The sequence below is a fragment of the Lygodium microphyllum genome, chromosome 6 (genome assembly GCF_053477565.2).
Source record: "Lygodium microphyllum isolate KBCC chromosome 6, Lygodium_microphyllum_v1.1.10, whole genome shotgun sequence".
In the NCBI taxonomy this organism is placed as follows: Eukaryota; Viridiplantae; Streptophyta; class Polypodiopsida; order Schizaeales; family Lygodiaceae; genus Lygodium; species Lygodium microphyllum.
The window spans coordinates 115,325,362-115,347,893 of NC_141140.1; the positions used below are offsets into that span (position 1 = coordinate 115,325,362).

A 22,532-nucleotide genomic window follows, 5' to 3' on the forward strand; every position below is an offset into this window, starting at 1 on the left:
CTGGAGTCTAGTCATATTCTCTCGAGCAGGAGATGCATGTAAAGCTCGAAATAACTTATGAGTCTGACAAGCACTATCTTGCAAATTCTCAATCAAATTTTGCAATTTGGCCTGCTATTAAGATTTCAACTGAAACTCTTTAATAAGATCAGCCAAACGCATAGCCAGTGGCAGCAGAAATACATCATCTGGAGTCTCCACCAGTAGAGAACGAACCAAAGCTAGTAATTCCTCCGCTGCTTGTCAACGCCGCCGACAAAGACAGGCATGATGGATCCCATACTGCCGAACAACCCGTTGCACATTAGAGAGCAATTGTTCAAAAGAAGCATTGCCCTCAGAGGAAAATCCCAATAAAAATCTATCAATCAATTGCTGCTTATAACCCTTAAAGATTGAATGCTTCAAATAAGACGAGTTGAAACGCAAAGGGAGTCTATCCAGAAATTGCTTAAAAGGTGCAATGGGTTGTGCAAGCATCTCAAGATGTAGAGGAAAATGGTACGACAAGGCATATTGCTGCAACACTTTCATTTCCAGCATCTTAGGAAGAAAAGAATCATCTTGCATGATGTACATGCGGTCCAACCGTGACCATGTAGTTGTATACTGCGCAGAATGAAAAGTAAACCCTGTAGAAGAAAGGTGTAGCCATGACCAAAGATCTTGCTTAAGTACGGCAAGAGCAAACGCATTCCACACACGGCTTTCCGGAGCGTCCATCACCGAATGCTCTGATGTGGACTGTGAAGAATCAACACACATATTAAAATCCCCCATCAAAAAACCCCGTCTGCCAAGTGACAAGGAGGTCTGCAAAGTATTCCAAAGATCCCGGCGGGATAAAGGGTCATTTGGAGCATAGAGGCCAAGTAACCATAAGATCTCTCCTTCAAATAAAACTTCAATCACCACAAAACGACCATGTACATCATTTTTAATAAGAACAGGCTGATATTTCTCATGTACAATCATAAGCACACCAGAATAATGCATGGCATGTGTCCCTGCATAAAACAAGCGAAACCCATGGCAATCCACAACTTTTCCTGCTTCACCGTGACTCTTGTGCTCAACAGCACACAAGACATCCCACTGATTCTCATGCAATACAATCCACATGGCATGTTGCTTATTGCGAGAACAAATGCCTCGCACATTCCACGTGGCTATCTTCATGTGTATTCAAAAAAGAAAATCAGGAACGAGGCAAAGCTTGCCTCGATTTAACCTTTTCTGCTAGAATGTCAAGGACTCCCTCGTCCAAAAAATCAGCTAACACGGCAAAAGGGTTCTGACGGCCAGATTTAGAGGTAGACGGTGTATCCACTGTCTTGGGAATGGAACGGGGATAACGACGACCCCATGGGGTAATCACGTTACCACTAGCATCAAAAGCCAACTTAGCAGGTGGACCCTTTAGACCGTCCGTATATACTTTCCTAGTAGGCTGATTGCGAGGAGCAGAAGAAACCATAGCATGAGCAGTGTGCTCTGAAGACAACATTTCTTTCCTGCGTGTATAAGTACCCAAGGAATCTTGTGAAGCATTAGGCACAGTATCCGCCATGCCAGCATCAAACCTTTTACCTTTCTTTGCACGTACATCTACCCAGTCATTGCCACGGGAATCCAAACCCGAAACATGTTGTTTACCTTTATCCAAAACTTTAGGTGGCTGGGTTGCATCCTGCGACGGAGCATCAAGCACCATATCTTCCATGGGAGGCAAAACATGCTCAGCATCTGAAGTCGGTTGCTTCACTGGGCATTCGGCCATAAAATGCCCCAATTTTCCACACAAAAAACAATGCCCTGCAAAGTTACCCCATTTCAAACAAAAGTGCAAAGGATGCATGCCAGAGCAATTAAGACGTAACCAAGCAGGCCTTTTCCGAGCAATGTCCCATAGCATACACAAACGGTTATGATTCATGGCCCTTAGGCTCGAGGGAACCAAAACAGTGCCCACAACGGCCATGGCATCCTTTAACAGTGGCCAATAGACAGCCAGACAGTTTTCTACTTCAACCCACACCGGGCATTCACGTTGAAGCAGGCGCTGAAAATCTGCCATTGGGCATGGCACAACATGGACCAAACGGCGATCAAAGAACAATGGCAATTTAGACAGCAGATCGGCACGATGCTTGTCTGATTTCAACAGCACCTCATAAAAGCCTCGAGGCCCAACAAAAATCTCTTCAACACACTCCCCTTGTAGTAGACTTTGCAGCCACTGGCGAATATGGAAAAGCACTGGGATCCTACGAGTGAAGAAGAGTATAAAAGCAGGCTCATAAAACACTGAGAATGAGCGCAAGACATTTTTCGGGTCCACAGTGGCTTCCAGAACATCTGCAGTTCTAGAGTCAAAAAACGCTTGATGATTATGTTGAACATAATCACCAAGCAGAGTGTTGGCAAACTCCAACAAATGCTTCCAGCCAACATCCTGAGAATCCACCGAATCAGAAGCAACCTGAGCATAAGAACGTTCCTGATGATCCATTGTATCTTCCGAAGTATGCTTGGTGCTTTTGCCCGCAGGCTGGAAGTCAGGACCAGGGGGCATCTCCTCTGTGCAAGGAACCATATCCTATGGTTCCTCTATATCAGAATCCGGACCAAGGGCTGCCACCGTTTGGTTGATAAAGGCCATATCCAGACCAGCCATGTTGTATCACCACTTGTGCAGGTCAGATGCAAAGCCACGATCCGCAAGTAAGACGACCTTCAAGCAGGGTGTGCTGAAGACTGCCCGGACAGCAGGACTGTTTCTGCCTAGGACAGAGCTGTCCCTTCTCCAGGAACAGATCTGGGCACCACATGAACAGGTTGCAAGCATGCACAGGCAGAGGTCACAGAAGGCAGGTACCGATGACAGGTTGCAGGCGTGCAGGGACAGAGCTCGCAGGACGACAGGGAAAAAGCAGAGCTTACGGAAGACAAAAATGCACAGCGTGGCGCCCAGGGGCAGTAGGACACATGACTGATGTCTAGTGGGGCAGTAGATGCAGAATACATGGCCGTGGCGTAACACTTCCTTTCGTTGATTATGAACAGTCGAGATTAGGGTTTTTTGTAGTGCGACACCTGTGCAGATCAGGACAAGCACGATCAGGAGGGCCGCAGGCCAGCAGGGCGTTCGAATCCGGGGGGCGTCTACAGTGTGGTGCGAATTAATGAGTCGCAGGTCCGTTCCGAGAGGGCGCAAGTAGGTCCAAGCAACAGCAGTGACGCAGGTCCGAACGTTGGCAGGCGACGGCAGTGACGCACAGGTCCGGCGACAGCAGGGATACGCGGGTCAAATAGGCAGTAGAAGGGCTTCCATCTCCTCTCTCTCTCTCTCTCTCTCTCTCTCTCTCTCTCTCCATCATGGAGCTTTACCCTCCATAGCCTACTGGTCCATCTTCATGAGCAACATAGCCAACATATGTCCCACAAGTTCACCGAGTTTCTATAGCAGCATAGCATCTATCGCCAGCCCACTTCTACCAACTTCCTTTCTCAGAATGGAGTCGTAGAGCATAGAAACCGGACAATCATAAACATGGCATACTCTATACTATTCATAGCAAAGCTCCTTAAGTGCCTTGGGATCAAGGCTATTGACATTTCAGTGTACATCCTCAACTGGTACCCTGGTTTGTTTTTTCGATCATGAGCAACTAGTTTCACTTTCTGGAACCACTCATTATATGGACTTCTAGTCAATTTGACTATCTGAGTGTAAAAGTCTTAGTCATCTGATATTTCTGATCAATCTAACCGCTCAATTAAACTTTTATTTGCTCTTTGGGCATCTTGTCAAGGACGACCCAAGTATAATAATAGGGCACTCTAGCCATTGACCACCCTTAAATAGAAGAATGAACATTTAATCATATTTTGAAACACTTAAATAATACAAATCGCCTTTCAAAGTACATGAGTATCAAATTAATTTGCAATATGTCTTCATAATAATTGATATACAAAAGATTTGTTACATGCGAATACATACACTCCTAATCATATGATAGGAAATCTCAATCGCCAAACTAATCTTCTTATTTTCGTTGGATATTTCTTAGAGGCAAAAGCCTTTCGTTTCTTCGATCCTCGAATAAACAAGGTGATCATATGGAAAGATGTCGTTTTTTTATTAGAGGGATATTGTGCAATCTTCTATATCAGTGTCCAAGCCAGTTCCTCCACATACACTATCAGAGATAGTACATTCTTCTAAACCGGATCTACTACCTGCTCTTAACCTTCCCACATATTTTTTAGCCCCCAGCCCCCCTCACGAGACCTGATTTCTCGTTGGTACCAACAAACCATACGGGATTCAAAGGTCTTTCCACTAAATTCCACTTTGGAGAGCCCTAGAATATCTGCTCAACTTGCTCCTCAAGCTTCATTTGCATATATGTTTACAACATGCTACATAGAATATTTCGAGCCGGAAAGTTGGCAGGATGTACTTCAACATCCCTAATGACAAAAGACCATGAAAAAGGAGCTAGAAAGTATTGACCAAAATAAGACTTGAGCCTTGGTGGATCTTCCGATTCACAAGAAAGTCATCGAGATCAAGTGGATTTTTAGGATAAAGCTAAAAGCTGATGGGACCTAGACAAGTACAAGACTCACCTTGTCGTGCAAGGGTTTCAACAAAAGCAAGGTATTGACTATGAAGAGATATTGGTCTCGCTAGCCACTCACCACAATTAGTCGATCTATTAGATGGATGTCAAAAGTGCCTTTCTGAACGGTTATCTGAAGAAGGAAGTCTATGTTAAGCAGCCACCTAGGTTTCCTTCTGATGACCGAAAAGATAAGATCATTTATTTGTAAAAAGCCCTTTATGGACTAAAGCAAGCACCATGGTCTCGATTCCAGAGGATAGACGAGTTCCTTAAAACTCATACACACCATTCTATCCGTTATGACCGGAACTTATATGACTATATCACTGGGGTTTGCTACATCCTATTTTACTTAGATGATTTACTTATCACTAGCTTAGATTCTACAACCATGGTGAAAATTAAGACCCAGCTTAGTGCTACGTTTGAGATGACTGACCTCGATCGATTGTCCTTTTTTGGGGGAGATGGAGAGAGTTCCATCTGAGGATATTGTTTTTGTGCCACAACAAAAGTACACTCTCAATTGGTGAAACAGTAATACACAAATCAAACACGGCCTATGGCCAAGCCTCTCGATCCCACTATCCACTTATCTAAGGATGCTCTGAGTCAACCCTTCGATGAGCATATCTATAGGTCTATTGTAGTGAGCATTCTTTGGTTGATTCATACTAGGCGAAATTTAGCATACTCAGTTAGCTTGCTTAATCAGTATTTCATACAGCTAGGATGTCACATTGGACTATCTATTTATGTATTTTGAGATATCTTCGGTGTACCTGTCCTTATGGTTTGACAGATGGAAGAAAAGAGAAATCAGTAAAGAAATATGATTATGTTCATCAACCCATGAAACAGAAGATTAAAAAGAGTTCATCGATACAAAAGAAGTTAGCGTAGTCGTGGTTTATGCTTGCAAGGTTGCATTGGTTTTAACTAGGTAGGAGATCTCGACATCTCACATTCCCATGGTGGCTTTCTCTTTTTCTTGGGCACGGCTCCCATCTCTTGGTCAAGCCATAAGTAAAAGACAGTAGTGGCTTTCATGACCACAGCATGTGAAAAAATACTCTAAACACAAAAACGCAAAACTAATTGTACGACAAAGCACAAACTGATAAACCAGAGCACAATTAGTGTTAGGGTTAGGGTAACTCAGAGACAATGAATACAATGAATAATAAAGTGAATAAATATTGTATATACACTAATCATGTAGCAAACACACTATGTAGTGAATATTGAACCTCGAACTCTTCTATCTCTAGGATCAAGGCAAAGGTTATGAGCTGTAGAGTATGTCTTACTCTGAACAGATCCTATATCACAACAAAGGCAACCTTTGAGTATCAAACACCAACAAACGCAGTCAAGGAAGGCTGAATCTAATGTAGATAGCAGTGTAAAAGAGAGAAAGACTAAAAACACAAGTACTTCGGAAGAGAGAAACATTGTGTAACAACTGTTAGAATCAAACACAACCTTTGGTGAAGAGAGAAGATCAAGGTGACAGCTCCAATTTGCTAGCGACAGCACCAGATGCTGACGTCAATATCAAATACAACACTCAGGCAGTAGACAACAGCTCCAGGATACCAAGCGGCAGCTACAGACAGGTGGTGAAGGCTGAAATCAAGGGCCAAATAGTAGTAGATGGCTAGGCAAAGCTTTGACCACAATGTTCTCCACAAAAAGGTTGCGAGCGACAGTGCAGGGATACGGCTCTTGAAACCTGCAAAAACGAGATTAAGGGAGAGTGGTAGACTGCATGCCTATTTATAGAAAGTTTAGGGCACCCAAATTAGGGTTTTCCATGTGGCACATAGTAACTCTCTAGGATTGCGTTTTTTTTTAATTAAAATTTTCTTCATTAATTAAACACATTTTGGGGTTGTTTAAGTCAAGTTAATGCATTTTTAGCTCAACACACCCTCTCGGGCCCAAAATGGAGCCATAAGAAATAAGCCATTTATGTTTGTTTTCTTTTACCCCAAGGCGTCCCACCCCAAAGCAGCCAAGGTATCCGGCAAAGGGTGTGCGTCGACTGCCTGGTGACCTATCAAGACTATAGAGATGATGGTTATCTTACCAAGGGAGCCCAAGTAATCACCCCAAAGAGGCTAGGACATCGAACCAAGAGTACACGTTAGCTACCCAAGGGCCTACCAAGTCCTGCAAAGACGAATGGAGTCAACAGTGGACTTTCTGGGGCTTTTTTCTTTTTGGAGGGCTTTTGGTATAATTTGTTCAAAAGTATTAGCATTAAGTTAGAATTTCGAATTTGTTTTCATTCCATTGAGTCACCATGCCCCAAAGTACAAGAAAATAAGAATGGATAGCCCCACTACCTTCATAAAACAAGCAAAACAATCCCATATATGACTAGGATAAGTACTTGGGGATTTCTATGTGTGTATGTGTGTGCATGTGTGTGTGTGTGTGTATGTGTGTGTGTGTCAATCATATAGACAATATGTGGAGAGAGAAAGATAAAACAAATAAGCAAGCACAACAAGCAAAGCAAGCATACAGGCATAGGAAAAAAATGCCTTTGAAGACTGCCATGTACAATGCTACGATTATGTAGATCCAAAGTCAACTACTCCAAGGGTAACTGAAAAGAGATAAATACGCACATATGCATGTTTACATGAACAAAATGCTAATGCATAGAATAATGCAAAGAAAGATGCAAATTTTCATGCTCATGCAAAATGCGATGCAATAGTGCCACTTCGACAATGCTCTCACAAGAAAATTATTCGCTTGTCCAAGCGTCCTTTTACAATCATGCTATCTTGACAGTATGGATGAAGTTACAAACGTCCATAATATACAATACAAAATAAATAAATGTTTGAAAGTGAAAAATTGTAAAAAATATCAATGTCACTATCAAGAGAAAAAAACTACCCCCTCTCAAACTAAAAGGAAAAGTAGGAGGAAAACGCCCTCTCCCTGTCAATCGAAAGAAGTAGAGAAGGATGTACCCAATCTGCAATAGAAAATACTGTAGAACCGGCCGGTTGACCACCTTGGTCAAAATATCTACAAAGTTGTCACTGGATAATACAAACTCTAGGCAAATTGTACCTAGCTCAATCAAATCTCTAGTGAAGAGATAATGAACCGCCACGTGCCGTGTCCAAGGCATGATGATAGGATTGCTGTGTCCAAGGGGTGATGATAAAATTGCACGCAAGGACAATATGGATAAAAGCACTCTGATTGTCGCAGTAGACAATTGTAGGTGACTCGCAAGGAAATTATAGTGCAACTAGCAAATTGCTTAAGTAGATGGCTTCCGTATACCATCGAAGAGAGCTCGATACTCTGCCTCGACCGTGTACAGCTAGCCCAAGAGATGGGTGTTGTACCCAAGGTATAAAGGTAGCCTCTATGGCAACGCCGGGTGTCACAATCTCCTGCCCAGTCGCAATTAGTATACCCCTATGAGTATAAACCATGACCATAAGTTAGTCCATAGTTATACGTATACCATAAATATCTTAACACACGAAGACAAGTAATCCAATGAGACATTCTAGGTGCATTAAAATATTGACTAAGCAAAAGAACTAAGTATACAAGATCTGGCTTAGTATGAATCAACCAAAGTAAAATCCACTTCGTTCTGATGACTACCTTGTGACTAGGACGATCCACCAATGTCCAAGTCCCATTTCGATCAATACTATCTAGTTCCTTCCCCATGGTCTCATGCCGCAGAGGGTCCTAGAGAGCCTCTTGCCAACTGTCCGACCCAATATGTGCAATGTGATCACCCTAAACAGCAATGCATATGAAGCTTGAGGAGCGAGCCGAGGAGACCTTCTAGGACTCTTCGTAGTGTAATCCAATGAAAGGATCCCCAAATCCTGTATAGTCTTCTCATATCAGCGAGGTAACGGGTCTCGCAGAGGAGACCTAGAAGCTGAGTATCTGCAGGAAGGTCAAGAGCGGACAGTAGACTCAACTCAGTAGGCACGATTTCAAATGATCTGAGCAAAGGTAAGGATGAAGAGTCCGGTACAGAGGATTGCACTATGTCCCTCTTATCAAAGACAACATCCTCCTAACAATCACCTTTCATCTAAGGATCGAACAAACGATAGACTTTCGCTTCAGAAGAATAGCCCACAAAGAACAAGAGATCAACTCAAGGGGTGAGCTTTCCTATCTTGTCATCAAGAGTATGTATATAAGCACCATATCGAAAACTCTAAAGTAAAAAATAACAAGCCAAGAGCTAAAAAATGCCTCATACAGAGTCTTTTTAGGGACTACCGCAGTCGAACATGGGTTGAAGTTATATACTAAAGTATTAACAACCTCGATCCAAAGGCGCTCAAGAAGCTCTACTGCAAACAATACACAAGTGATAAGGCTGATGAGGAAACGGTACACGATATTATTTACCTAGCTGACATGCTTTACAAACCTCTCAAGATAGTTTTAGGCATGGAAGGCCCTCAACCATTCCCTAATACGATAGCTTATAAAGAAAGTCAGAGCCAAGATGCCCTAAGCGAAAATGCCAAAGAAGCTCAAAATCCGTGGACTCCCATGCGGTGGCTCAAGCCTAGAAGCAATGGAACTCTCAATCATCAACATTCGACTCGGTAAGGTGTGTCATGTGGTAAAAGCCATTAGGTTATGCCTTACCTCAAGCAATCACTAAATCAGTCTCAGAGTCTAGAACCTCAACTGTGGTCGTGGTGAACTACTCGCCCCAATTGACAAAGCTATTGAACAAACAAGGAGTTCACCCCAAGCTGGGAAACATGATAGACATCATCCAGCAAAGCAAAATCTAGACCCAAGTCTGTGAAAAATCTGACACGACCCTAGGCCTGAATCTTGATCGAGGAGTTGCTTTCTACACTGACACTCCCAGCTACAAGGGCTTGGGAAATGAAAATGTTCGCTCTAGGAGTCATGTGATGGGTAGCTCCACTATCCACAAGCCAAACAAATACTGAGGTGCTTGACTATGAGAGGAGTGAGCCTTTGCATGCACCTCATCAGGAGGCAACTCGCAAATGTGAATAAGACTCGCATCTAATGTCTCTAAAGAGACGATATGGGCCTCTGCAAACCAGTCAAGTAAACCCTCTCGAGTTGAGTAGTTAGCCGACTATGATGACTAATTGGTGGCAGTGTGGATCTGGCCTTGCCACTGCCCCTATTGAGGGTTGCCACTACCTTGCTTCCCTTGTTAGGGGTTACCCAGCCGGTGTGTGAGAGTCTAATTCTTGGATTTTGGTTGTGTGCCTCTTACCTTAGATCGACACTAGTCATCATAATGGCTAGCCTTTTAACGATGTTGACAATACCAATCCATTTTAGGTACATTCTACCATCCAAGTTTCAGTGTAGATTGAGTGTTTCTTTGGGATTCACTAGCCCTATATTAATTTTGATTTTGATTTGAGTTTTCTTTATCCTTGCCCTTTTTCCCCCTCTAAAAGGATGCAGCTAGAGTCCCCCTCTATCAAGGGCATGTTATAAAATTGATCAAACAACCGTGTGTAATGCAACAAGTGACACTCAAACTCATAAAATGTAGGCATCTAAGGCTGTGAAATCACCTACTGCACAAAATGGAAATATTTTCTTGGTATCTTGTTAAGAAACAGGGTAACCTAATCGTCACAAGACTTAGGAGCCCTAGTAGTTAAGAACTCGACGAGGAGATGCCGATACTCAGCTAAAATCAAGGTGGTAGACTCTCTTTCTCGGAACATCTTCCAAGCCCTCTTATTGTCCTGTCCCAAGAATATTTGTAAATCTCTATCTCAAGCCTGGCCAAGTATTACTTTGTTTCCTTTGCGCTAAATGTCGTAAGAGCAAGTTTTCCTGCATATATATGCAAATTCCAAGTAGGATCTCTTGTTGTAACTTTGCTCGAATATCCTAGCATTCCTCATCATACCGGTTGTTTTGAGGGGTGGTATTATATGGAGGAATACCCTAGGGGGCACTACTATGTGGAAAAGTATTTATTGCCTCTTGTAAGCTCTTTTGGAAAGTCGTGGGTCCATAGCCCATAGTCCCTTATAGACAGTGATGCTATGTATTCTAGTTATGTCTTGCATGAAATGATATCTCGAATGGCTGCATTTATATGATATGAAATTCCAAGTCAATGCTATGCAAGCCACTAAGAATGAAAGGTATGTATAATCGGTTGCCATTCCAATGGGTCTATCACGTATTAAAAAGTTTCTAATATTGGTTATCAAGCTAGGAGATCCCATCAAGTAGTTGATTGTGCTAGCCCTCCCTTTAGTATTCCAATAACTAAGGGCACCTAATCCTAGCCAATGTGATAAACACTTAAAAAGAACAAGTCCATGAGAACCCCCTAGTGTCAAAAAGTGTGTTTCACATTGTGTTACATTGCCCCTATCATGTGAGGTTCTTTGCATATCCACTTCTGTTGGGAACTCTTGATACATAGGTTTTCTTGTGTGATATAGTGTTGTCTACAAACTACCTATACTAGTGCATCCTACTTATAAGATGTCTCCCCTTTAGCAAAGCACATATATCTGGTTGTGGCCAGAAGGCATAATCCCATATGTAGCAATGTAGTATTGGGAGAAAACTCCCTACACATTAATGTGTCTCTATATAAAAGTAATGTCTTTATTCTTATAGGTTACCTTAAAATAGCATGCACATCAATGTAGGCTCCCATTGCAATTCAGTATTGTGATCCTTAGAGTCTTATAGGCCATGCACTCCTAGCTTGGCCTGCTTCCATAATGATCATCCTCCAATCCCGTCAATGTATATTTTTGCGCCTTTAAGAGCCCTCCGTGCAAAGAAACATTCTTGTTCCTCAGATGCACCTAGCTTTATACCAATTACCTTTGCATCCTCCTATGGGCTTCCCTCTTCTTCTCCATTTGTACCCTACACATGCAGGATCCTTACTTGCCTCCTAACTTCCTCTTCCAAAGTATCATTAATAACTCCTATCATGTTTGTAGGAGTGGCTTTCCCCTTTTTGGCTACTGCTATCCATTTCATATTTTCCTTTGCCTCTGCCTTTGTTTGTGTGGCTACTTCCACAAAGGATTAATGTCTTGCTCTACATGTCTTCAATTCCTTTTTTTTTTTCTGCTAGCTAGGGTGTCACATTCATTTCATGCCCCTCCAATTGTTTCTTGCAAGCTGTGAATTCCTGTTGGAGCTCATCGGTCATTGAGTCCCTGTCTATCACGCTTTTTTCCATAGAAGCTTTCCAATTTTAGAAATCATTCAGTGTAATTAAATCTGCATCTGTGTTTTATGACGCTATTGCTGCTACAGGCAATGGCATGCCTGCATTAGCCGTTGCCCTAGAAATCATTCATAGTGTCATTAAATTTGCATCTGTGTTTTATGATGCTATCACCTGCCATAGCCGTTGCCTAGTTCTTGGAGAGTATATCTATCAGTAGAAAGCTTTATTTTGCTGCAACAAGTTCACTCGATCAATATACACTTGCATTTCTGCTACTGGAGCCCCTGGAGGTTATTCTTCTTTATCACACAGCTATGGAGGACCACGTTTCAATCTTTTCATTGCTGTACACCTTCATCAAGTTTCTTCTTCAACAACCCCCTAACTAGAGGACTGCATTTCACTCCCTTCACATAGCATCCCCCTTCTACGAAGGCTGCCACCTTGATTACCCAGGACAGTGCAGTCACCTCGAGCCACTCCGTTGACTACAAACTTCATGACTCATACTTTAGCCCCTTTCTTCTTCAACAAACCCCTAACTGGAGGACTACATTTCACTCCCTCCACATAGCATCCCCCTTCTACAAGTGCTGCCACCTTGATTACCCAGGACAGTCACCTCGAGGAAACACTATATTGTAGCCTATGAATATCATGGGATACTATCAACAAACACTATATTGTATCCTATGAATATCATGGGATACTATCAACAAACCAGGACAGTCACCTCGAGGAAACACTATATTGTATCCTATGAATATCATGGGATACTATCAACAAACCATTCCAGACGTAAAAGTAACTCAAAAGAGAGTTTTTTTGCAAGGTGTGTGATGTCAAAGCTGCATGTCTAGTTGTTAAGAAACAAAAAGGAAGCTAAGACTTACAAGCCATGAAGATTCATTCTGAAACTTGGGTGGTATATCAAGATGTTCTGGCCTTACAAACTGTTGCAACAAAGATATTTTCTCAAAAATCATTTGATCATGTTCTCTTTCTTCTGCAGTTGGAGCAAAAGTCCTACTGAAAAGTCTGGTCATCAGATATTTCTCCAACCCCTGCAACCACGTGCACAAGTGCTTAAAGTCACCCCAGAATTTCGTGAAGAAGGACACCAAAACAAGCCTTTGTAAATATGCATCATGGATGAGTGGCCTAAATTTCAAACTAACAAATGCATCTGTAGCAAGAAGACACTTGATAATATCCTGCTGATCTAGATGATATTATTTTGTACATTTGTCAAGTTAAAGTGGATGATCTTTGTGGACCTTGACAATTTTGACCCCACTGTGTAACAACAAAAACATTTTTGCCTCAAAGATCAAAGGTAGTAGCTTTAAAGCAGCTTGCACAAGCATATAGCTAGCAAGTAACTGCTTTTGAGAGACTGAAGCCAATTTTGAAACATGAGTCTGCAAGTAGATGGTTTGCTCAGTTTTGCAGGAGCTATGCAGCCAACTAAACATCTAAAGCAAGTGTGTTTCTTAAACATTCCAAGTTCCACAAGGATGTCATCTTCAGAAATGTAAAAAACTTAATTAATAGAAAAGAAAGGTGGAAAACATAGCAAAATATTGAGAAAAAGAACTCATCTATAGAGGGGACACTTGCTTTATTAAAATTTTCCAAACCAATGCAGTATGGCCAACACCTTAAAGGATGAGTAAATTTTATGCACAATGTTCATACAGTTTTCAAGCAGGATGCTCCCAGCAAGAAAAATAAAACAGTGTATGACAAATTTTCTAAAAATTAGCCACAATAGAACCTGAGTGAGAGAAGAAGTGGATTTTTTTGAAAATACAATGATATCAATCACCAGACTAGAACAATGATGAATAACTGCAACGCTTTGATTTGAGACAAGAAACTAGTTATGCAAATTTGCAGCACCAGTCAACTGAAGCATGCTAGGAGTCTTCAACAAAAAGGCCACTACAGACTAACCTCTCCAGCACTCTCTAGCTCTTCACTTGTGGCACCTGCCCAAACAGGATGGTCTTTGAACGTGAGTTCCATGCTTGTCATGAAGTCTTGGACACTTTTGCTGTCAGTTTCTGGATCAGGTAGTTTAGCAGATAGGTCTGCAATGAATCTGCATGTTGAAACAAATAAGAAGATCAGGTGAACATATTATGTTTGATAGTAAGAAATGCCCGAGTTTATACATGATTTGTTTTACAACAGATACAGCATCGTATTTGGCTGGGATCAAAACAAAACAATTCAAAAAATAGATCATTACCCCAGAAAATAAATTGTTCAGTAGTTAAGTGCCCAAAAGGCCACACAAGCCATTTTTTAAAAAATCCCCAAAAAATGTAATAAGGGCTCAGGCTGGCCAAGTTAATGGGTAGTCATCTTGTACAAAGAATGAGGGGAGGCAGTTTTTCCCTCTTAGTGGAAGATGAAATGGGGGGTGTTGAGTAAGGAAAAGCAGTAGCAGTGTAAATGGATTTTGAAGCATGAGGCACAACCAGCCCTTGCACATGATGCTTGCACATATAGAAGAATTAAGTAATTAATACGCAGATCTAAAGATAATGGCAATTAATCAACAAAGAACCTTGACAGTCCGCTAAATAAATGGCTGGATGGACACAAACCAACCTCCTTAAATAGGGCCAAATGGGCATAGCTCATAGAGTTCCCACATACACTACTCCTCAGATACTTTATCTGTTATGTTGGTTATTTATGACTATTACTTTATCTGGTCATTTATGACTATTCCCAAATGGTTTGGGCTTGCCTTCTAAAGTTCAGAACAAAAACTTTTGATGCCTTTGAAGACTGAACTCAATTTGCAAACAACCAGTCAAAAATAAAATTGTAAAGTTTTGAGAACCAGCAATCAAATGAAGTTTTGTAATAACAACAACTTTGCAAGAAGAGAAGAATAAGGTAACAGTCACTGCTCCAAATACTTCTCAACAAAATGGGGTTGTGGAGCAATTTAAAAGGCGCCATTTCAAAGTGGTATGGTCAGAGTTGCAATATGCATTTGATAACCTACCACTAAAGTTTGGGAAGAAGTTATCAACAAAGTTGCATACATCCATAATCTTACAGGTTTTGTGTATTTTTAGTAATAATTTTTAGCTCTATGCAATAGATAAGGATGGATGGGATTAGTAAGCTTTCAGCTGGTGGACAGTGTGGGAGCTGGGTAATATCAAAGGAATAAAATATTTCTGGAACAAACTTCAATTTTAGTGCCACTTGATTTTAAAATGCATGGGAACAGCTGTGGGTACAGAAGTCAGGGCAGGGTCACAAAGGAGATGCCTGATGTCAAGATACTAAGTCATCTCTTGCCAAGATATCAACATGCTGTATAAGATGAAGCTGCCACTGAAGAAGTCCCTTAAGCTTCGCAAGATGATGCTGGATGCCCTGAGGCGGCAGCAAAGATTAATGCATTGGAAGTGTTGGGAATAAAGGCTCACCATGCCTTTTACGGTGTTCGGGTGTGCACGCACCCTTACACATGTACTTTATATATATTATCAAAAAAACCTAAAGTGGTGCATTTTGTCATTGTACCCACACATTGAGTATCGTGCTCTCACTCTCTTCCTCACTCTCTACTCTACTCTCACTCCCTCTCTCATTATGCATATTCAGCTGCACTTTGTCTCAATCCTCACGCACACTTGTCAACAAATTGGTATCAAAGCGGGCAAGAGGCAGCTCAAGAGTGCACGATCCTCGAGGCAGTCAAGCGATGCAGGCAAGAGAGGCCACGTTAGCTGTGAGCTGGACAGTCACAGGCGGCGGGCGGCACATGAGCAGGCAACTACCTGACGTATGCAGTCGACACGCAGGACCAGCAGGCTTGGCGAGCAAGCAACGTCAGACGCGGACCAGTCGACGGGGGCGCAGGTAGGTGACAGGCGACGGGGGCAGCAACAAACTGCGACGGGTCAACACAGGCTGACGGGACAGGTGACGGGCTGGACAGGTCAGCCATGACCAAGCAGGCCACAGCGTCCCAACTCTACAGCATTTTTTTCATCATTTTTCCTTAATTTCTCAAATCTGCCCCTCTCCCACTGATGGCCATTTGCATGCCTACGCACAGTGTGCAGTTTTGACCCGAAAAAATAAGGGCTTTTTCCGGATTTGGGGATTTCGACATGGAACAAGATAATCTGACTTTAAAATTGCAAATTCAGTGCACATTTACCCGGGAAATTTAGGGCTTTTCACACTTTAGTGAGATTTTGTCAATTTCACTGAAATTTGTGCACACCAAACCCGGGAAAATTGGGGCTTTTGCAGAATTTCATCAATTTGTGCAAGAATTGCCTAGTATATGCACTTGGGTCCATGTATATCTGGGCAGATTTCCTTTTGAAAATTTAGGACTTTAGACCAAAATTGTCAAATTTGTGCCCAAGAATGCTTTTGGAGCAAAAATTGCAATGGAATTTTGGGGATTTCACATGTAATTGGTGCATTGGCGTATATATCTGGCTGTAATTGATTGTAGAGTGCAGTAGCAGACATTCTCTAATTCTGGAAATCAATTTGCAAATCTGAAATTTCTGAAATTTCTTGACTTTCACTGCTGGTTGGTACTTGCAATGTCCATGGTCATTTGTGTGACATTTGGGCTTGCATTTGTTGACTTTTGAGTCAATTTAGTGCTGCAAATCATGGCTGGAAACAGTGACAGCAGCAAACTTTTGCACATCAAGAAGCTTGAGGGCGCACACAATTTTGCAATATGGCAAAAACAATGCTACAATGTCTTGGTGCAGAAGAAACAAGTAAAGCCCATCAAAGCGAAGGGAATAAAACCAGCAGGTATGGAACAAGAAGAGTGGGATGATTCAGATGAGCTTGCATGCTCTACTATAGAGCTCTCAGTGTCAAACAACTTTCTCTTTAACATTGACAAGCTGAATTCTGCATATGCAATGTGACAAAGACTTGAAGAATTGTATGCTCAAAAAAGTGCAGTCAACAAGGTTTATTGGCTAAAAAAGTTGATGGAACTTCGCATGAAGGAAGGTAAAGCCATGTCTGTACATTTGAATGAGTTCAACTCAATTTTCAGTTAGCTGATTGCTTTGGATTTCCACATTGATGATGAGTTCAAGGCTACCTTCTTACTATGCACTTTGCTTGAAAGTTGGGATACTTTCAGAAGACAGCTTTGAGTAACTCAAATGCTCAGTTGTTATATTCAGATGTGGAGAGTTCTTTCCTGATGGAAGAACTCAACAAGCAAAATAATTCAGCAAACAAGTCTTCTAATGCATTGCACACTAGGGGCAGATTTCAGCAAAAGGGCATTTCTAAAAATAGAGCATATAGCAAGTCTCATGGAAAAAATATGGAGTGTCATCATTGTGGCAAGAAAGGGCACTACAAACGGGATTGTTTACAATTGAAGAAAGAGAATGGCAAAAACAAAAACACTGAAGACTATTAACAAGACTGAGAAAAAGAACAAAATGAAAGCCACTTCTCGTTCTTTACCAAGGTACAAGGCACGATTGGTTGCTAAAGGGTACAAGCAAGAAGATGGAATTGATTTTGATGAAATTTTTTCTAATGTAGTCAAAATGACTACTTTGTGAACCATTTTGGGCTTGGTTGCATCTAAAGATATGGAACTCATACAGATGGATGTAAAGACAACTTTCTTACATGGTGATCTGCATGAGGAGATCTATATGCAACAGCCTAAGAGTTTTGTTACAAAGGGGGAAGAGCACATGGTATGTAAACTCAACAAGAGGGCTGAAACAGCACCATGAGAATGATATCATAAATTTGATACATTTATGCAATCTCAAGGAGTCCATAGATCTCAAGTTGATCACTGCTTATACACCAAGAAGGCAGCAGATGGCAGCCTTATTCTCTTGGTCTTGTAGTGGATGACATGCTGATTGCAGGCAGGGATGTTCATGCCTTGGACTCCTTGAAACAAAGCCTACACAATAGCTTTGATATAAAGGAACTTGGTGAGGCCAATCATATTCTTGGCATACGTATAGTCAAGGACAGATTGAAGGGTCTTCTCTATCTATTACGGCAAGAGTATGTTCCTAAGTTTTGCAGCGTTTCAATATGGGGGGGGGTGAGCCATTGTCGTACTGTTGCCTCCATATGTGAAACTTAGTGCGAATGACAGCCCTACATCTAATGATGGAAAGGCTGAGATGGCCAAGATTTCTTATGCTTTAGTTATCATAGCTTGATGTGTGCTATGGTTGCTACAATCTTAACATTGCATTTGAGGTGGGAGTGGTTAGCAGGTACATGGCATATCCTAGTAAAAAGCAAGCAAAAAACATTAGGAAGCAATGAAGAGTATCATGAGATACCTTGAGGGCACAAAGAACTTGTGTGTCTACTTTGGAAAGCAGAAGTCGTCTCTTGTTGGCTTCACGAATGCAGACTATCCTGGTCATCCTGACTGCAAAGTCTACTTCAGGATATGCGTTCACGTTCGCAAGGGGAGCAATCTCTTGGATATCCAGGCTACAAAAGTGTGTTGCATTGTCTACTACAAAGGCAGAGTATGTGGTTGCCACTGAGGCATGCAAGGAGCCTTTATGGCTTTCACGTTTGGTGTGAGAGATTGGCATTACAAAGGTTCCTATCCTTCACTGTGATAGTTAGAGTGCTATCATGATAGCACACGGAATCTTGTCTTTCATCCAAAGACAAAGCACATACAGGTGAAGTATCATTTTATCAAGGATGTACTTGACAGCAAGAGCATTGAACTTGTCAATGTACATACAAATGATAATCCTGCAGATCTTCTCACGAAGGGTCTTCCAACAAAGCGGTTTGCTCATTGCCGCCAAATGATAGGGGTTGGATAGTATATGTGTATTTCCGCTTTATACATACATAGACTTAGCCAATTCTTTCCTCTACCTTTAGGCGCATTGCCTTTAGGTGGAAGGTTGTTGGGAATAAAGTCTCACCATGCCTTTTATGGTACTCAAGTGTGTACGCACCCTTACACATGTACTTTATATATATTATCAAAAAAAACCTAAAGTGGTACATTTTGTCATTGTACCTACACATTAAGAGTCATGCTCTCACTCTCTTCCTCACTCTCTACTCTGCTCCTCACTGTGCATATCTCAGCTGCACTCTGTCTCAACCCTTGTGCACAGTCGTCAACAACAAGTGACCCAAATATGCCAGCAATCCCAAAATCTGAAAAGGTGAAATAGAATCTTCATATCAGGTTGTGTAAGGCATTAAAGTTAGCTTTACCAAGTACCCAATCAAGAGGACATGTACCTAGTCCCCACCACAACATGCCAAATGTCCAAGAGGAGGTCCCAAAACTTCTGAGCAAAAGGACAAGAGATGAATCTGTGATGGGGAGACTCAACCACAGTGGTACAAGATAAACAATTCCCATTAGAAATACCCCTATGGTGACGAGCCAACGCAAGGGAACGTCCCCACCAACATTCTCCAAATGAACAGCTTACATTGAATTAGCGCCTTGTCGATCCATCCCTCCATTATTGTCACCTTCCACCGAGCTTTAGATTTATGCAATCCCAAAAGTGCATTGGCTTTGTTGGCCAACCATATGCAGTCTTGGATCATGAAATGATAAATCTAATTAACTAAAGAACACTAAAGGATCAAACGCCTTGCAAGATTCCAATCCTACCAGAGACAATCAAAATCCAAAACACCAAAGGGTTTCCACTCCTACAAAAGATCGGAGACCCTACCCCAAAGATCAACATAGCCACAAGGGACCCAAAAGACCCATCTAATAATGCGAAAGGAAATTAGTATCCCTCAGGGCAAGTGAAACCAGCCTTCCTTCTTTAAAAGGGTGGTAATTCCCTTATTAAGCACTTAATTACAGCAATAAAAGGGTGGTAATTTCCTTATTAAGCACTTAATTACAGCAATAAACAAATGGGCATAACTTAAAATGCACAAATTACCTTAATAATCTCAAACATTGGACACCCTAGTGGCCCCAAAATTGGCACCCCTTTCAGTATTTCTTTAACTTGATTACTAATAGAATGAGTACAAATTGAGATTTACAATCTCCTTTGCTATTCCAAAAGTTTCTTTGCTATAGCAACAATCAGCAATCAATTCACATCAATTGGCCCTTGATTTTTCACCCAAGACTTGCACGAATGGAACCTCCAACTGGCCAAATGCTGCCCCAAATTACAATGAATGGGCTGACATCTGAATTCCCTGACAAATACCCAAGTTCAAGTGCTGAATTCAATATACAATGCCTTCGCCAATTGACACGGGTCCCGAGGTGGCTATCAAAACCTAATTTCTACAAAAATTTAGAATTTACGATAAAGATATCTCTACTGTCCACCAAATTTGACTGAGATCTGCTCAAAATGGCTGAGAAATGATGAGATCTCTTGAGAATGGGTTGGAGAAGGTGAGAGAAAGCCAACATGAGAGAGAAATCTGATTTTCTTCCTGAGAAAACCCTAGATTCTGCCTACTGCCTGCTCCAAGCCTACATTTAATGCAGTCACCTACTGCCAAACACCTCCGAAATGCTATCACCTGATCACCAGTTTTATTGCCAGCCCCTAGAAGGTTACTTCTTGCTGTCCCCTACTTGGTAAGGCCCCCAAATCGCTGTCTTTTGTAGCAAACTGTTGTTCTCTAATCAGAAAATGGGCCAACAGCTCTCTCTTTCTCTCACTCCCAAGCTGCCTGAGTGAATGGCTGAGACCCAACCCCCAAAAACGTTTTCTCAATTTGCATGGGCATTTTTGCCAAATGGCAGCCTTCTAAACCCATTTTTCAACATTATCCAGTCATTTAATTACTTTTTAAAATTAAATAATCCTAAAAATTAATTTCAACCCTTCTGACCCTACCCAAAGTTAAATGTGCCCATCCATAATTAAATTGTTGGGCCATTTGCAACCTCGAGTGGTCCCCAACCTCTATTGACCCTTAGACTAGCATTAATTAATTAATTAATGCTAGTCTCTAGTGTCATCACCAACACTTATTGGCCAAATAACTGTCCTAGGGTCAAAATTGAAGCCAACTAATTCCCAAAGCCCAATTGGCATAACTTATCGCAACTTTTTCCTTTAACAACCACTGCATCCTCACGGTCCTTGGCCTGCTATCATGAAATAACTGCCATGTACATCACGTCTGCTAAATAACCTTGCACATTTGATTAATAACTTAATCAAATGTTACCAGCAAGATTAAAGCATTTCAAAATTTCACGTCCCCGTGACAAAACTCTCCCTTGAAATCCCTGCAATGGTCCACAATGGCATTGCATTGTGCCAAAGGAAAAGCATACTACACTGGAATTTCCATAAGACATCACAATCACAACATTGCGCATTATTGTCCAACCATGCTACATGCCCCAAACATGTTGAAAATTTTCAACCAACATATACATAATGTAAAATTGAAAATCAGTCCAAAACTGTTGTTAGAAACTCATTATTGGATGCATCCATAACTCATGCTTCTCAACTGTTCTGACTATCAACCATAGAAAAGCATCAATTCAGCATAAACCATGGCTGAAACTATCAATGGCATTTACTAACATGCTATTGTCCATGGAACCGGCTGTAAACCATTGAAAACTGAGCATAATCTAATCATAAATTGATCACTTGTTGATCTAAGAACTAATCACAAGCTGCTGCAAATGTGAACCCAAATTGATCGCAAACTCATTGCAAAAGTTGAACAGCAATCACTGCAAAAACTAATGCAAAATTGATCCCAAAAGTAACCATAAACGGTTCTCAAATCGATCAAAATTTGAGCTGAAACTTATCAATATCTCAAAAATGAGGGAAAATTCATGCCAAATTGATCATAAACTGATACAAAAGTATAGTTCCAATGCCCAAGTGAAACTCATACTCATCTGTATACATCTCACACTGACTAGTACACTAAGCAGTGATCTCATGGCAAACATATTGTCAGCACAGAACCTTGGATGCATGCTAAATACATTTGAGATCCACTACATACGAGAGCTATCCACAATTAGCGAAGTGGGAGTGCTATCTTCCCCTTCAGCATCAGGTAATACTTTGGACCCTTGCTCTGTTGAACCTAATTGAGCTCGAACTAAAGTTGGCTCTAACTAAAAGGCGTCTAGGTAAAGCTGCAACAACTGAGGATGGTCTACCACGTCATCCTCTTCCATCCATTCGGCATCCATTGGTGAATAATTCTAAGATTTCACGACGTCTCTTCTAGAAACTTCACCTTTGACCTTTCTTTCCTTATGTGCCAAAATCTACTCGGGTACCAAAATCTCACCCAGCTCCTCAACCTTAGGCTGAATTTCAGCAAACATATCCTCTGGCACATCACCATGAAAAGGCTTTAATAAACTAACATGGAAGGCATTGTGTATCTACCAATGTGGAGATAATTTTAACCGATATGCCACATCACTGATCTTCTCTAACACCTTGAAGGGCCCATAGTATCTCATACTCAACTTCCGATACAATCTTTCTCTTCCTTTCATCTTTTCCAACCTTGCCTTTTCAAAATGCAGCAATACATAATCGCCCTCTGCAAACTACAAAGCACGTCTATGACGATCAACTGCCCTCTTTTGCTTTTCCTATGATCTCTAAAGTGCACAC

At 41.4% G+C, this 22,532-nt stretch overlaps 1 protein-coding gene across 2 annotated transcripts in view; it reads right to left on the reverse strand.

Moving 5' to 3' along the window:
* Window positions 1-22,532, reverse strand: part of LOC148034997 (vacuolar protein sorting-associated protein 9A-like) — a 96,921-nt gene that overhangs the window by 36,131 nt on the left and 38,258 nt on the right. The window contains exons 2-3 of one of the 2 annotated variants that reach the window (XM_087679909.1): window positions 13,828-13,975; window positions 12,765-12,935 (exon numbers count right to left, since the gene is read on the reverse strand). In XM_087679909.1, coding sequence (XP_087536035.1) covers window positions 12,765-12,935; window positions 13,828-13,975 — 319 coding nt within the window. The remainder of the gene's footprint in view (window positions 1-12,764; window positions 12,936-13,827; window positions 13,976-22,532) is intronic. The other variant, XM_087679911.1, reaches the window with a different exon arrangement.